This window comes from Pteronotus mesoamericanus, unplaced genomic scaffold, assembly GCF_021234165.1.
Source record: "Pteronotus mesoamericanus isolate MK-2021 breed Mesoamerican mustached bat unplaced genomic scaffold, CSHL_Meso_final contig_130, whole genome shotgun sequence".
Taxonomy (NCBI): Eukaryota; Metazoa; Chordata; class Mammalia; order Chiroptera; family Mormoopidae; genus Pteronotus; species Pteronotus mesoamericanus.
The window spans coordinates 6,404,109-6,422,471 of record NW_026555060.1 but is presented as its reverse complement, the minus strand read 5'-3'; the positions used below and the strand labels follow the sequence as shown (position 1 = coordinate 6,422,471).

The 18,363-nt window shown below is 37.9% G+C and overlaps 1 protein-coding gene across 1 annotated transcript in view; it reads right to left on the bottom strand.

The window, feature by feature from the left end:
- The window catches only part of FRAS1 (Fraser extracellular matrix complex subunit 1), a 422,802-nt gene that overhangs the window by 113,131 nt on the left and 291,308 nt on the right, over window positions 1-18,363 (bottom strand). The window contains exons 30-32 of the mRNA XM_054591913.1: window positions 14,861-15,014; window positions 9,121-9,296; window positions 4,600-4,716 (exon numbers count right to left, since the gene is read on the bottom strand). Of these exons, the coding sequence (XP_054447888.1) occupies window positions 4,600-4,716; window positions 9,121-9,296; window positions 14,861-15,014 (447 nt within the window). The remainder of the gene's footprint in view (window positions 1-4,599; window positions 4,717-9,120; window positions 9,297-14,860; window positions 15,015-18,363) is intronic.

Here is an 18,363-nt window from a genome sequence, read left to right as displayed (position 1 = left end):
CATGAATTTTTGTTTGCTTATGGGTGGATCCCAAGCACCTAGCACATGGAATTACTTGATAAAAATTTGTTGAGTGGATAAAACATATCATAATAAAAAGATTAAGCTAATAAAAAAGATAATAAAATTACTTTTTATAATAATTTAATCAGTAATTGTTTTAGAATACTTTCCATTGCATTTCAATGTCATCTAAACAGTCAGGTGGGGCAAACATTTTAACACTTAAGCCTTAGCAAAGTGCACATAACTTAAACTTTAGATCAGGATTTACAAACAACATTATCATTTCACCCTGTATTAAAAAGAAAGACCAATTTTACACGCTGACTCTTGTTCTATAAAAGCAGCAAAGTATGCAATGGACCCAAGAAATCAGATGCCCATGAAAAATGAGATGAGATAAAAAAAAGGAGGTATTAAAAAATTATCTCATCACAGAGTTTATTAGGACAACAAAATTAATTCATTCATATATTTATATAGCAAATTATTTAGTAAGAAACTACATGCAAAGCACCAAGCAAAGAGCTGTTGGAGATACAAGATGAAACAGATATAGATCCTTTCCTCAAAGAATTCCACTTTTGTTGTAGGGAAAAATCATAAATAGTAATATAAGAAATTCTAAGTAGTGTAAAAGACTCAGATAAAGCACAGCAGGAATTCCAAGGAGAAACAAACATTTCCACAAATTGCAGATAATAATTCTATGCGTTTCTTACAGGTCTCAAGAATAAACATGGGCACAGAAGCCCACAGCCACAAAATAGAGCATGCTAAGACTTAAGTCTGTATCACAAAAGAGATCAGCTGTTCTAGCTCAATCCCCACTAGCCCCAATAGAAGTGGTTTTAACAGAACTCTGCTACAGCAATCACTCTGAAAACAAATGAAACCAGGAGAGAAAGGCTTATTCAAGGCCTTTCCCTCAAGTGGTGACTTTGGCCAACCCAACTCAGAGTGCTGCAACTATATGAAAAAGGAGATAATAAACACTATGTCTTTCACATTAAGAGTTAATAGAATTTCTTTGCCCTTTAAGAAAGGAATTGGAATATGAAAGCAATTGGAAATATGATATTAAAATGTATGTATGTGTGTATGCCTATATGATTCATTTATTGGAATTTGAAGGGGATATAATTTAGGGAGTTATTTATTAACTATGTGAAAGTAGGTCTGAAAATATTCATTTAGTCAGCAAATATTTACTAAGCAACTACATTATATGGGGCATTGTGCAAGATGCTGAGGACAATACCAAGATTAATTAATCAAATATTTTGCCCTTAAGATTTTCTAAGTCAAATAGTAGATGAATACTGGGAAAAGTATGAGTTGATGTGAATCTATTAACTTATTTGCAGAATCTTACACTATCTAGGCTATGACAGTTATTGGTAAATACGCATGCCCAAATTTGATATATGTCCTAAGTGTATAGACTATGTTTATGTATTTATAAATATATATTTATGAAAAGTGCATTTATTCTTACATGTTTAAATTCCAGCCACCTTCAAAGTACTCTCCATTTGATGCAATACACCTATTGAGATGTTTTTCCCACTGCTCCAAACAGTTTTTGAACATGTTGATTTTGATGCCTTTTAGTGCTTCTGCTGGTTTTTGTTTCACCTCTTCCACACTGGCAAAAAGTTTCCCTTTGAGGACTCTTTTCACCCCAAAAAAGACCTCAAACAAAAAAAAGTTTGCTAGAGGAGAGAATGGGTGACTAGGGAGGGCAGGGCACAGGGGTCGTGCAGTTTTTGGTCAAATGGACAAATGTGTAGAAAGAGTCTTCAAAAAAATTCACTGAAGCCAAATGCAGCCTCTCACAGCAACACCAGCTTGTGCACTGATACAAATGGGTTCCTAGAACACTCACCTAGCAGGGGAAACCTGTACTACAAGGGGCCTGTCCTCCAGAAAATAATTCCGATTTTTTGGGGTCCCCCCTTATCCCATATATACGATATATATCGTATATAGGTATGTATGTATATAATTCTGATGAACACTGAAAACTAAACCATAAAATTTCATTTAAAGGATATTAGATTTGATGAATAACGGAATTACAGAAAGGTCATAGAACCAATTTCAATTTAGTCAGGTATTTGATTATGTTGCTTTTCACTCTTCCTGGGAAATCTCAGTTATGCCCGAGGATTTAACCACTATGTAGCATTAAGGATTCTTAAAGGTTTATCTCTCACCCAGAATGTCTACTCATCTACTACCCACTCTTAATAGGTGCACCCCCCAAACTGAACTCATCATGCCTTCAACCCCTCCCCTGAAAGTCTTCATACATTACTGATCTCAATGAAGGCATCTCAATATACTCAGAAATTGGGGCATTTCACCCTCCTCTCACATTTAATTTCACTCAAGAACTTACACTCCAGCCAACTGAACTCCCATTCCTCAACCATGTCATGTTCTCCTGCGTCTCCCTCTTTTTTCATCTGCTGCTCCTTTGCTTAGATTGAATTTTCCCCTATTTCTAGCATAGACAAGTGGTTCTTCAAGTGTGGTGAGCAGAGCAGCAGCAATAATGTCACATGGGAACTTGTTGGAAACTCAAATTCTCAGCCCTATACCAGATCGACTGAATTAGAAAACTTTGGGGTAGGCTCCAGCAATCTGTGATGTAACCAACACGACAGGTGACCCTAACGCAGGCTGAAGCGGCAGACCCTGCTTTCGAGATAACTTTCACTTCAACCAGCTCAGTTCTCCTAGAGGAAGCCTTCCGTGTCCCTGCCATACCCCACTGGGTCCGGTGCCTTCCTTTGCCTCCCTATCATGGCTCTGTCACAGCATTTATCGCTATAGTGTCAGTGCTTATTTATTTGCTCTTCTCCCCTTTTATTCTCTAAGTTTCTTAAAAATAGAAACTGCATTTTATGGTCATTGAATAATCAGTGTCTTCGGCATAAATAAGGGGCTCAAAAGTGTATGGCTGAATGATTGGAGATTCCTGCCCTTAAACACAAATATGAACATATCATGTATGTATTTAGTATATATTTCATAATGTATTTCCTAAATGTACGCAAAACTTGTACTTAGATGCATCCGAATCACTGGATCAAGAATGTGTTTTTTTGTGTAATTAGGGCCATTACTATAGAGCACACAGATTACAAGTGTGCTCTATAGTAATGGCCCTAATTAATATCAAAATAAATACAAATTATGTATATTTTAAGGAATGAAAGATTAGGCTAATTGTATTTGATGATAAACTAACTTTTGTGATATCATAAATTACACAGGACAGACCTGATTTGCAAACTAGCAACCTGAGACCCGAAAGGTTAAGTAGCTTGGGAAGTCTCTAGTGGTCCATAGCAACAGACCGGGAACGGCGCCATCTTCCTAGCTCCTGGCCCATTTTTTTCCCTCTAAACTCCAAATAACACCGCATTAGCATTTGGCAAGAAATGTGCATGCACATTTTTCTTCACGGTTTAGAGAAAATTCTGATCCAAGTTCCTTCAGTCAGAATAATGAATTATAGACTTTATAGCGCTGCTGAATTATGATTTCTTTAAATTATGGTTTACAGTGGAAATGCCGATATCAGCCATTCATTAAAAACTTTCTATTTGCCCCTTTATGTCTCTGTCATGTCTCAGACCCATAATTTCTAAAACTATAGCTGATTTCTTTGTCATGGCTCAAGGCTGATACACACTTTGGAGTGTAATTATGTGGGCGCTAACTAATATGTAGACCCATGATGATTAACTTACACGGTCTTAGAGGCTGTAGCTCTGTCCAGAAGAGGGGTTCTCGCATAACATCCCCCCCAAGACATAGGGTTACAGTGGAGCTGTTAATTGTCTCAACTAAGTTAGCTGTTGTCTCACTTCCAACCTTCCCATGTGCCCACACTCTTTCCCACACAGCATGCAAGTCCTTCTGTGAGGGATCTCACTGACCTCCACATCCTCACTACTCCGCCACCGCCTTCCTAATTTCTCCAGTCTTATTGAGATATTTGCCATTTTTTCCCAGCAATCATATTCTCCCTGCCCCCTGGATCTTTGCATGTGCTCTTTGTATGTCTTTCAGTGCCCTTTGCTATCACCTCTCCATTCCTTCCACCCTGCCCTCAATACTTTCACTTGGGTAATTGTCACTTATCTCCCCGAATTCAGCACAGACACCAGCTTCTTCAGGAAATTTTCATAACAGAGAGGAAATTTATAATAGGGCTTCCATAAAAATGGAGTAACAGCTTCTCTAGCTAGGTGGAGCTATAACTGCTTGAGTAACTACACCCAAATGGTACTGATTAAACAGGCATATGCCAGAAATTCCTTCCAACTACTCTGCGACTGTCTGGGATGCTGTAAGGAGGGCAGCGGCAATGGATAAAAGGTCAAGGTGGGTTCCACTTAACTTTCCTTTCACTCTGGGAATTTTAAGTTTCATTTTCAACTCAACCAGAAATGTGTTTACACGGCTGGTATGATCTTCGTGCCAGGCCAGGCATTCACCAGATACAAAAAAACAGGACACTCCATCAAATCCCACCAGTCAGCATGTCTCAGAAGCCACGAGCCCTCCCATCCAACTCACGGTCATATGGAGAGATGCCCCCAGAGAGAGTTGAGGTGCGTCAGGTGTCTGTGGTAAAATCGCGATGTTGAACATGCGGCTCTCCAGGTGGGTGTGGGCGTCTGAGGCACTGGAAACCTGGAGAGAAACATCCTACTGGTAAGGCTCCGTTGGGCAGAGCATGTTTGCATGTGTTTAATATGCGCCCTCCTGAAATCATCTGTCTCTGAATTCTATGTGCTCCTGCATTACAGGAGTATACAGAATCATTTTAAGCAATTCTGAAAATGCAGGAAAGTATAAAGAAGAAATAAAATGTCATCTAGAATTTTACTACCTAGAAATAGTAGTTATTAACATACTGATGCATTTTAGTTTACTCTTTTTCCTATGCATACACCAAACTTTATATATCAACTGTGTATTCTAAATTTTTACTGAACAGAATACTATTGTATTTTTCTATATTATTAAACATTCTTAAAAACACAACTTTTGATAGCTATATTATGTTTCACTATGAGCACGCCTAACACATGTTAGATATGTGATTTTTATTCTATTTTTAAAATGTTTGCCCATCACAGACGTCTACATTTAGGTTATAAATGACAAATCTCAGTCTAATTGCTGCAAGGCAAGATTCATAACAATTAGCGTAGTGGTCAGAAAGTCAACTTTTTCTTGCTTCAAAAATGCTGGAAAAAAACCAAATGATGCTGTTCTTAAAGCAACTTCTCCCTCCCCGGTGCTACTGAGCAGCTCCCTTGCTCTCCCCTTCTCTCCGTCGTCTGCTCCAGCTTAGGCTTCTTATGAGAATTGCGAAGACTGTGCAGCCTGTGTAGTAGCATTAATTCCATAGGAGAGGGAGCAGGGTTCCATAAATTCTGAGAAAAAGGCAGGAATAGCAGCCCCTTCTTATGTTTTCTATAGTTAGGCCAACAACACTAAAAAGCTGTCTCTCTTCTCTGTATCTTCATCACATCCGATGCCCCAAGCTCAAGCTTCAGGGTCTCTATATGTTTTCTAGGAGCCATCTCACAGTGTCACTATAAATACTATGAGTAACAGTACTCCTAATTCACTGAACATCTCTCATGGGCCCAGTACTGTACTAGCTACTTCTCAAAAGTCCCTGTATGCAATACCCACAAAGTGGATATTATCTCCTTTTCTACAGATGAGGACAATGAAGGTCCAAAAAGTGAAGCAAGGTGTCAAAGTCACAAAAAGCCAATAAGAGTCAGTATTTAACCAAGTCAGCAGGTTGCGATCTTTCTCCTGACCAAGATGATGCCGTCTGAAAGCTTTAGAAGGTTAGGAAGATACGTTCTCCTGTCTCTTGAAGAAGAGAAATGGAACCCTGTGCAGGCAGTGAAATGTGAGCATACTGCCAAGCAAGGGGATCAGTTCTAGATTCCTTAGTAAAGATACTGGTGTGAAACACATTGGTCTTTTTAAAATCACATCCCCTGAGGCTGTGTGTATTCAGATCCCCAACACGATCTGAATACACCTGATCCGGGGCTCCTCCCCATGCCAAAAGTGACATAAGTGGCAAGCTATCCTCTCCTTATGCTGGGCTGCATTTTGTAAAGCCACACGCATCACATAAATCCCAAGTCTTACAGGCAAAGTAGCAACTGGGAGGCATTGATGGCTCATGACAGTGCATGAACATTAAACTGAAATCAAATTCATGCAACTCGTATTGCAATTTCTGCTTAAAAGAAAAAAAGGGAAGAAAAAGAAGAACTGTGAAAACAGCATTTTTTTTAAAGTTTAAAATCCTTTAAGGACACTAAAGTGAATGAGAAAAGTTGCTGTTTTTTTAGCACATAGTTAGAGTGTCTGTGTCATTTCAAGTCAAAATATGAGCTGAGCCTATAAAACAATGGGACTGTAAAAACAAGCACACCAAACCTGTTACATCCAGGAAAGCATTAGCTCAGAGAGTTGTTTCATACCTGCCTTCAGAGGGAGTTCAAAAATCATGTCCCTAAACTGAGCTTGTTACTTCATAATTACTTCCTGTTTCAACCCAAAACAATTACTCTTCTTCCCACCTGACATGATTCTGAATATCTTTGGCTACTTGGTTATATTTTAAAATCTACTTCCAAAGGATTATTATACTATCACTATTGAGAATATTTTGAAGAATATCCTATGCGTTTGGGAGATTTCAAATAGGAGTTCTAAACATTTTGAGCAAAATGAATGAAGATTGTTCAAAGGGAACCACTAAGTAATGATGTTCAACTGTGTGTCTTAAACTCAAGTGAGCTTGTTTAAAAATTAGTAAATTTTGCTACTTTATAATTACCCACTTAGTAGCCAACTTGCAAAAGCAATCAAATATCATTTTGAGCAGGTGCTGAGAATCTCTGTCCAGGGAAATGCTCCAGATTGATAATGTTCTTCATCCTAACATCTATGAAGGCAAAAGCAGATCTGAGGATTCTAGCTGGCTAGGTGACTTCTTTTGATTGAGGTCTTTGCCTCCATTGCAACTCATTCTGCTGAGTCCCCAGGTGCTAAAAATGAAAAGTTAATTCAGGCAAAGGCCACATATGTGCTAGGTATAATTTCATTTTAATGGTTTCCAAGTTTATTTCAACTTGCTCTTTGGAAAAGCACATCTTTTATACAATACAAATTAGTCAAGCAATGAAGATGTGCATGCCAGGCATCAGAGGCAGAATGTATGATAATGTTAACAAGGTGAGCTATTGTGGTAGTTTATCCCCAACTGGATTCCCAGACAAAGGAACTTGGCTGAGCATCATGAATGCTTCTTTATATTTTCTCTACACTTTCCCAAATTCTTTTCTATGTCTATGTTTAAATTTTATCTCTCATTCATACTTCCTCATTCCTTTGTACTTCTGTTCAGTTCTTTATTTCCAGATTGTACTTCACAGAGGTTTGCCTAATTTTATTGGTCTTTCCAAAGAATCAGGTTTTGTATTCGTTCATCAATTCTAGTATTTTATAATTAACCAGTTTTCTGCCTATCTCTATTAATTCCTTCCTTTTGCTTTTCTTAAGTTTCCTTTGTGATTCTCTAGCTTCTTGAGTTAAATATTAGGGCACTTATTTTCATAGTTTTCTGCTGAATAATAAGGGCTTAAGACCATATATTTTCTTCTGAATATTACTTTGTCCACATCATTTAAGTTTTGATCATTTATTTCCTCCTCATCAATAATTCTTAAGAGTTTGTGACTTTGATTTCTTTTTAGAAGTATAACTATTTGGGAGACTTTTAAAATTTCAAATGGTTTGAATTTTTTATCCTTTTTTATTAACTTCTAATTATACAGGAAGGAAGGCCTGCTAGAGTGTGATTGGTAGGGCAATAATATGGGTGTAATAACTTATAGTTTTATTTTGAACATTTCACCTAAAGTGTCATGTGGTGTGCTTGAGTGTGATATTATTATGTTACAGAATTACATGCTTATGATTTTGTAATAAAAGGTTTTATAATAAAAAAGGGTGTTATTTGTGCCAGACTCCATATTTCATAATAGCCAGAGAACATCCCCAGTATAAATTCTTGTTCTTTCTTGACGGTCTTCTTATGATTTTGTTGTTTTAGCTTGCTCAGGCTACTGTAGCAAAAATACCACAGACTGGGTAGCTCAGAAACAACAGAAATTTATTCCTTCTAGTTCTGGAGGCTGGAGCCTGCAGTCCCAGTGCCAGCACGGTTGGGTTCTGGTGAGGGCTCTCGCCTCGGCAATAGACTGCCACCTTCTCGCTGTATCCCCGCGGTGGGGAGCTAGCTCTCCTGTGACTCTTGTAGGTGTACTAATCCCACTCATCAGGGCCTGACCCTCATGACGTCATCTAATGTTAATCACCTACCAAATACTTCACCTTCAAATGCAATCACATGGGGGAGAGAAGGACCTCAACATATTAAATTTGGGGGGGGCGGTTACTAGACACAAGCATTCAGTCTATAGCAGTGATATTGGACCAATCTTTATAAACAGTAGTAACAATCCTTTACCTAGTAATAGGCAGTATTCTAAATGCTTTTTATGTATTAACTCATTAAACCCTTATAATAATTCTATTTTAAAGATGAGGGATCTAAAGCACAAACATTTTGCCCCAGTAATTTTCCCAAAGCTGTCTACTTAATATGTGGCAGAACTGAATTATGAACCCACTGGGTTTGGCTGCCAAGTCCATGATCTTATCAGAAGATGGTAAATGTTCCAAAAACAGTTTAAAAAAATAAGGCTTTTTCTTCCATATGGCATTTTACTATTTTGGAAACATTTTTTCCTAAACACTTTAGCCACTGTTATAAACTTCTTTTCTGTAAAATGACTCTGCTTCCAGAGATATCCATAAGATTCAATTAGTAGATTAAAAATACCTCTCAATGCTATTAATTTTCCTTTTCTCTTCCCCCAAATACAAATACTAGGCGATCACAGAAAATTCTCTGAGTTGTTTATAAACAAGGTTGAGGGTTTTTATCAGACCACCCCGACATCAGAAAAGTCAGGACGCAGAGGGCACCTGAAAGCGGAAGGCGTCACTCTGGGCTGGGACTCCTGAGTGCCTGTACCACACGATGCCTTCGTTGATGTCTTGCTGGGTGAAGGTGCTGGTGGGGGTTGCTGTCCTCCCATCAGGCAGGTGCTGTCCTTCTGTGGGGCTGTCTGCAGGCATGTTAACCAGAAGGACCACCTCCCCTGCGAAAGCCACATAGTTAGTGAGGATCCCTGGGAAAAGTAAAAGTCAGGGCTCTCATCTTCTTTTCTACCACTTTTTTTTTAATGGAAAAGATATGATGAACCTCTCTATTCTTATATGAGGTAAAGGGAAGAACGTTAACACAGAAGTCAATAGATATTTCTGAATCCATCTTTGGATGTAGAATTTCCAGTCATTTTGCTAAGAGAACAAAAAGACGTTTAAAGGCAATGCATGTACAAAGTTACTGACTTGCATCTATCGAAATTACATAAGGAGACCCCAACAGCCATGAACACTGCAGACAAATCCTTGAATACTGGGCAATGAGATTCATTTCTACCTACAACTTTCTATGAACATAAAATGCTTTCCAACCAGAACGTTGTTGGTATAAACACAACAGAAAATCAGAAAAAATTTCAGAAAAAGTTATCCTTAAAAATTCTGTACAATGAGAATAATAATAGGTCACCCTGGAATGCATCAGCAGGCACAGTAAGGAGCACTTCATGTGTGGGCTTAACCTGGTTCCATTACATCCAGCTGTGTGAGCCTACTTATGCGCTGTGAGCTCTGCTCCTCATTGGTAAAATGAGAATAGTAATAGTCCATACTTAATAGGTGCTTTAAAAAAAATGTCGGTCATCCTTATCATTACATTTTTTAATCCTTCTGAAGATGCTATTATCATCTCCATTTTAAAGATGACTTTTTTTAGGCTCAAAGCAGTTTAATAATTTGTTCAAGGTCACACAAATGATTGGAGGAGATGGGATTTGAATCCAAATCTCATATTATTGGTCATGAAATTCTGTTAACAATCCTGATTATTTTGTGTTCATAGGCCAATATTTACCATTATAAATAACTAATTATGTTTTCTCCTCCTTCATTCTCTAAACTTTATTAGACCTGAAGCCAGGAAATCTAAATCTAAATAACCCCGCCAGTAACACCAATCTGTTTCTATTGCCTATTCTTCACCAGAAGCTACTATCCTTTTAAAGTGAAATTGCAAATACAGGGGTGTTATAAAAACAATGAAAATTTCACAAGGAGAACATGCCTTCAAGTGCAGAAGACCAAACAGAAGAATGGATGAATTGCTGAAAACAGAAGCTGTATTCTCACAAAAATGCATCTAAGATAAATCTGAAATAAGCCTCTCTAATCCTCAGTGTGTAAGTGAAGGGGGCATGGGAGGCGGGAGGGAAGGAGAGAAAGAAATTGTGTGTATTTTAACAATGTTTTGTAGAGGTTAGTACACTAAACATATTGGGCAATTAGTAACGTACTTTATTACCCTAGAAATTTGTTTTCTTACTTGAAGGAAATGCTCATTCTAATACTTACATGCACTAAATTCAAGTTAAAAATCAGCATAATATCCTGGATAAGGATGAAATACTAAAGTAAGAGGACAACACTAATATGCCTCTTCGTATAATCTTGGGGAGAATCAACTCACTCTAGTTTCTTTTTTGTATCATTTCTGAATTGTACCTAAGTCACAAATTCCACTACCTCTCTCTCCCTGATTCAGCTTTTGTTCTTACAATGTTACTAATAAACGTGCTTTTCTAGGAGTTGGACTGATATGACTGTGAGTATAGTTGCAAAACATATGAAAAGATTTCCACCAATGAAAATGTGGAGAATAAGGATAGAAAATTCAAATGCCAAGCTACTAGTCATTCTGTTTTATAATGTAAAAGCTAAGCAGAATTTTCCTCATGAAGCCTAATGAAATAAACCTATTTTTTTCCAATTAAAAAATATCATTGCCACATTATGGAAATTAACAGGAATCAGAGGATACTGGCTAACTCCATTAATCTCAGCCTAGTAAGTAGTCAATGGGTACTTGTTAGGTCCTAGTAGCTGTGGCAGGCCCTTAAGGCTGGGGAATTCAAAGATAAGCAATAAGTGCTTCCTTTCGCTGATGATCAGCCCTCCTGCATAAGCAGCAGGGATCCACTGTGCGATTTTCAGTAGATGAACGGCATGAACTGATTTAGAACATGGAATATACATGAAGGGAATACAGAGAGCTTATGAGGCTTGAAAGTCCTATTAAAAAGACTGGATTTTATTCTATAAAAATGATCACAGTCATGGCTAACATTTATGTGGCTAGTGTGACCCAATTATGAGGCTACTGCAAAATACAGATGAGAGATGGGGACCTGCACTAAGGCCGTAGAGGTAAGATTGAAACGAAATAAATGGAAACAGAGAGTCCCTGAGGAAGTGGAAGCAAAAGACCTGACAACAAACGTAGCTGTGAAGGATGAGAGATAAGGAGGATCCGAGAGTCACCCGCTAAGTTAAGTAAGGGGTAGGCACGTGATGCCACTGGTGGGGCGAGCAGATTGGAAGGAAGAGGAAAAGGTCAGCATTGGGCATGTCGAATACAAGGTGCCCTTGTGACAAGCCCATGAGTAGACAGGAGGAAATACCAGAGTTTTGCGGGATTCCTCCCAGTGAGGTGAGAGATTTTATGTAGTACCTCACCTCCACTTTTATCATTAGATAACAATGACCCTGTAAATATATGAAAATGCAGGGTTAAAAAACAGAAAATAATCTCTGCTTTGAATTTCTTTTATACTGAAATCTATATTTTAACCAAGAAATCTGAAGAAAAAATTTAATAGGTATTAAGGATTGGAATCTCAGGAATTATCATGATTCATTTGGCATTGGAACAATTTGTATTAAAGCTTTCTTACAGTATGCTAAATAATTTAGAGTTGTCAGTATGCTGGATTAAGTCAGATTCTTTTTCAAATGGCACTGAAAATATGTCATTAAAACCATCTCATTAAGTTTACTTTCAAACCTGTGAAGTAGTTAAAGGTACAAGTAGTAATCCACTTGTCTAAATGGACCTTTGAAGACACTGATGAGTCTGCCAGAGGCTGAATTTAGATCCGTTATGCACAGACCACACAAGCAATTTACATTTACTTCAGTTTCACAGTCAGGTCTTCACAAAAAGCTTAAAAGCCAACTAGAACATTCTAAAGTGATGAGGGAGTGTATAGTAGTTGGAGTGGCTATGAGGTAGAGGCTCCCCACTCCACATCATTGGGTCAGATGGGTGTAAGTAGATATGTGTTAAGTGGGCTTCTATTTCCCACCATGCTTTTTAACTCATGAACTGCCTAAGGTAATGTGATTTGCATATTACCAATACAGAGCTCTGGACACAGAGAAAGAGGATTATGTTCATAGGAAATGGTTAATGAAGAGAGTTATAGTAGGAAAGTGTCACAGTCAAGCCTACGTGGCATTTATCAAGTTGAAATGGCTTAAAAATAATTTAATTCAGCATTTTTCTGTTTAACTAACTTAAACAGAATATTGGAATGTTGGGCTGTCACTGGAAAATATAATTTTTTGGCTTTTAATAATCAAGATAAAGGTAGAGAATTTAATGCATTAAACACATCAAAGACTTTTAGAGCTGAAAAGGTCTTAAACATTTTCTAGCTTAAAAATTAATGGGTGAAAGTAAGGCAAAGTTGAATAAGTTTTGTGGACTAATTAATAGTATTGTATCAATATTAATTTCCTGGTTTTGATAACAATTCAATGGTAATATAAGATGTTAACATTGTGGGAAACCAGATAAAGGATACTCAAGAGCTCTTTACATTATTTTTGCAACTTTTCAGTAAGTTTAACATTACTTTAAAACAAAAAGTTAAAAAAATATCTAGCCTAATCTTTCAAAGAAACCTATGGCTCAATAGGTCCCGTTGCTTTCTTCAAGGTTACACAACTATCATAAATGAAGTCCCAACTAGACCAACTGCTTTGTAATTCTATCACTTCCTGATTAGGTTATGCTTTCAGTATCTTTGTGGTCATTGGAATTATTCTTATTATTTTTATTCTTATTATTTTTAAAATCATCACCCTAGGATATGCTTATTGATTTTAGAGAGAGAGAAAAGGAGGTAGGGGGCAAGGGCATGAAAGAGAGAGGGAGACAGACAATGATTGGCTGCCTCCTGGGCATGCCCTGACCAATGACTGAACCCACAACCTTTGGTGTACAGGGCCATGTTCCACCAAAATGAACCACCTAGCCAGGGGACATTGGAATTATTTTCAAATTATAAAAAAGTTAATTTTTCCTTCACAACAGAAAATATGTATTTTTAATGATTTGATAACTCAGAGGAAAAACAGATTATTCCTCTCCTATTTAACACGCCACGCAAGTTTTCACTTTTAATGAATATAATTTTCATTTTCAGATGAGCTATTAATTTCTTTGTAAAAATCTACCTGTCTATTCTTTATACGTACAGCATTTTTTATTTTCTTGCAGTTTCAATTCTTTTCTGTATCTTTAAATCATTTTAAATATACTTATTTCAGGGTTTTTATAAGATTGTCCCTTTATTTCAAATCCTTTGGGTTTTAATCTTCTTGTTTTAGTTGTGGTACTATAGATTGTTTCCTCACGTGGTCTGTAATTTTAAATTCTGAGCTAATCTTCAGTGGTTTTTATCTGCGAGAATCCTGTGTAGTGTGGAACATTCTACAGCAGTTTCTCTTAGTTTCTGTAAGAAACCCAAGAAATATCATCAACCTGAGGTTAATTTTCATATTAATGTCTTGGCCCTGGGTTTCTCAAATAATGTACATAACTTAACTCTGAAGCTGCAAAAGAAATAGGCTTGCAGTTCTGAATTCTCAGCAGACTTTTTTGGTTTACTCTGAGCCCTGAAAAACACACATAGGCTTCTTTGTGATCCCTCTGTGCTAGTGAGCTTCTTGTTTTCTAGTCTGTTCCTGTAACTGAAGGTAAGTCCTTCCAGAGTCGAGGTTCTATTCAGGATCTTAATTACAACTTTCTCTCTCTGTGTGGGAATTAAATCCCAAGCCCCTGGGTTACTGAAACACACAGAGCCCCTCTTGGGGGAGTCTCACCATCAACATGCCCAGACTGGCCTCAGTTCCTTCTTTGTTTCTGATACCTCAGAATTTCTCTCTATTCTTGTAAGATCAGCTATACATGCCTTATAATTCCTATAATCTTTTATGCAGCATTGCTAGCTGATAATGATGGAGAATTTTTCAGGTTATCATGCTCCACTCTCTCACTAGAGCTTCAAGTAACAATGGATATACTGAAACATGTTTTTGTGTAAAGTTTTTCTTAAAAAAGAAGGTCTCATCAAGAAGACTGGTGATGTTCTGGGAGGGACACAAGAGGGAGTTTGAGGGTCTGAGCTTTGAAATTAAACTGCCATATAATGGATAGGTGACTCCTGGCAAGTTATATTTTCTGTAAAATAAAGTTGTTTTAAAGCTTAAATTTTAGGTTTTTATATGATGTTTACATTACTTACCATAATACCTAGTATATAACACGTGTACAGTGTGGTAGCTATTTTTGCTATTCTGTTTTTAAATGGGATGTGTGAGGTATTAGAAAGTCAAGTTCGTTGGAGTCACAACTTTTCTGCATGGCATTGTGCGAAAGCAAGTCTAAGACTTCTGAATACCATAATGATATCATGACAAAGGAGAAAAGAGTTACCAAATTGGGGGTGGTCCTGTGTAATTTTGTAGATGATTTCTGAGGCACTGGCGCCTGGAGCTTCCGCCTGCAAGATCCTGTTGGTAAACTGCAGCATCCCCCCTTCTGGAACCCACACCATTGAATTAGCTGTAAGCCGAAGGCCTCTGTCGTTCTGCAGTAGGGAAAGAACAGAGAATTAGGGCCAAGCAAAATAAGAAAATACTAGTCCTTAAAAACATGTTATCAGGTCCCAGATTATCTAATAAGAGAGATTCATAGCTTTAGAGTCACTCTGTGAATCATAGCTGGTCCTTGAACAATACAGGTTTGAACTGCATGGGTCCACTTACACATGGATTTTTACCGAACAACCTGTGCATTTGATTGACTGGTGCAGTTTAAACTGTTGTTCAAGGGTCAACTGCAAAGTTGGGAATCTGCACCAGGAATCCACATGCAGAGGGCCAAATTAAGTTATACGTGGATATCTGATTATGCAGGCAGTCAGCACTCCTACCCCGTGGTGTTTAATGGTCAACTGTATATATGTGTATGCTATGTGTAGATACATGCACAGGCACGTATGCATGTACATATGTGTTTTTCCTGCTTTTTTCTTTTAACTTATAATATGCAAATAACTTACTTTATTAAGGAAAATGAAGTCTTTTCACTTCTTTCTATCATTTGTCCATTTACCTGTCTTCCATCTTCCCCATCCACCCACATTCGAGAATTATTCATTTAGGTCTTTTGCTAGAGGGCTAACGTACATAAGGATGGCTGACATAAGACTTCAGTTTCAGAACTTACAGTCTATTGGAGGAGACAGACATATAAATAATTAGAATGTATCACAAGTGATACTCTATAAAAAGCTGAGCAGAATGCTGTGGGTGAATAAAGGAAAAAGGAAATCTCCTTTTTGGAGAAGGGATGCTCAGGAAGGCTTTCCTAGGGAAATATTGTTTAATTCTTGAATGACCAAAAAAAAATGGGCTAAGTAGAGAAGTGGTGAAAGAGATTCCAGGCAGAGGGCCCAGCCTAAGCAAAGACATGAGACAATGCAGTGTGTGCCTAAGGAAATATCCTGGTGTTTGGGTAAGTTTAAGGAGCCAGGGGAGTGGGCGAAGGAAAAGTGACACACTCTTGAACTGGAGGCGGCCAGAACAGTGGGGGGGTCTGGGGCGCTAGATGAAAGAGGTGAAAGGACTAAGAAGCACAAGTTGGTAGTTACAAAATCGTCGTCGTTACAAAATCGTCTCAGGAAAGTAAGTAAAACATAGGAAATATAGTCAATAATATTGTGATAACTACGTATAGTACCAGTTGGGGTACTGGAAATATCGAGCAGAACATGATGTAAGTATATGATTGTCTAACAAGTAAGGCTGACACTAATACATAATACATTTTTTTAAAAGAAAGGTTAAAAGAATCAAAGAAAAGTGACACTCTCTGAAGATTGGCTAGTATAAGGCAAAAGCTATACTAAAACTTTCAATTTACTTTGTAGGCAATGTAAAGTCACCATGAGTCTTTAGGGAAGATAATGGGATGATCAGGTCTGGGTTGTAGGGAGCCTCCGGAAGCAAGAGCTGGAAGGGACAAGAGCTGGGGTGCAGCCACGGGGACCATTGACAAGGTCTTATAATGGCTCAGGTAAGAGAAGACAAGAAGGTAATTGCAGTGGGAATGGATAGTTAGAAACAGATTTGAGAAACATCCCAGAGACCAAACTGACAGGCCTGGATGACTGATTGAAAGTGAAGTTTTAGAAATAACAGTTGGGAATGAATAGCTGACTAGAAGAAAGCGCCCATTTAGCACCCCGGAGAAGGCAACCATTTTAATTGCTAAAGCTAAGGTCCTTAAACGGCACTGCCACTTCTGATTTGCCAGGTGCGCGCCTCTTCCAAAAGTCTCATAATTGACACTTTCCGCAGAATGGGATTAGTGAGGTGGCTTGTGTTCAGTATTTAGTTTGTTTTCATACTTGAAAAATCAGTAAATCTAATATTTTAAAATATGGCATTTCATAATGGATGTTTTTCTAAATTATTGTTTTTACTTTCAAATATGCTAACAAAGAGAACAGAGTAAACAGCACTCCCAGGAGGGGAATATTCAGCACAGAAGACAACAAATATTCTTTTCAGTCACTTGATAAGGGAGCATTTGCCCCTGTCAGGAGGCGGTCATAGTTATTTTCACCAGTCACCAGGAAACTGAGTCAAACCGTGCCCAGAGAACAGCCGCAAAGGCAACTGCTACTGTGATTGATGTTCAGGAGCAAAATCCTGGAGGGTTTTCTCCTTTCACAATTGATATTGAATATTATTTATAAAAATATCAAAGTGTGTCAAGAACTTGGCATGTCATTTACCAGAACTCTGAGGGGAAAGGCCCTATTAACTCCAACAGAGTTTTCCATAACATAATACACTTGGACCCAGGTGTCTTAATCGCTAGAAATACTTCCAATAGTAGCAGCCTCGTCGACTTTGATTATGGTTACGGGGATCAGTCATACACCAACAACCTCAAGCTTGGACTGATGAGGCAGTGTGGCTATTCATATTCCAAGCAAGTAAGCACTGTGACCCAAATGCACGCCCCAGATGTCTCTCCTACTACATTTCTATCTTGACTATACTCTGTCAACAAAATTCCTTATAATTCCTGTGTGCATGTAAATTTTTAGGAGGCAATACTCCTTGCATGTCAGTGTTCAGAGACCAGCAACGTCTGAGAGCTTATTAGAAGTTCAGAATCTCAGACCCCTACCCCAGACTTCTGAATCAGACCTTCTGAATTAGAATCTGCATTTTACTTTTTTCATTGGCTTTACTGAAGTATACTCAATAAAAACTGTATATATTTACGTTGGACAATGTGATGTTTTCATATATGTATACACTATGAAATGATCACCACAATCAAGCTGATTAAGGTGTCCATCACCTCACCATAGTTAGGATTTTTTTGGTGTTGTGGAAACATGGTGAACTCTCTTAGAAAATTTCAAGTATAAAATACGATATTATTAAGTATAGTTACCATGCTGTATGTTAGATCTCCAGAACTGATTCATCCCTTATAACTGAACCTTTGTAGCCTTGGACCAACATCTCACCATTTGCCCCACCCATCGTCCCTGGCAGCCACTATTCTACTCTGCTTTTATGAGTTTAACTTTCTGAGATTCCACATTTAAGTGAGATCACGCAGCATGTGTCTTTCTGTATTTGGCTTACTTTACTTAGTATAATGTCCTCCATACTCATCCATGCTGTCACAAATAGCAGAGGTTCCTTCTTTTTAAAGGATGAACAATTGCCCATTGTATATATAGACCACATTTTCTTTATGCATTTATCCACTGAAGAACACAGGTTGATTCTGTATCTTGGCTATTGGAATAATGCTGCAATAAACATGGGAGTGCACATAGCTCTTCAAGGTACTGATTTCATTTAGATGGGACATACACTCAGAAGTGGGATTGCTGGGTTATAGGG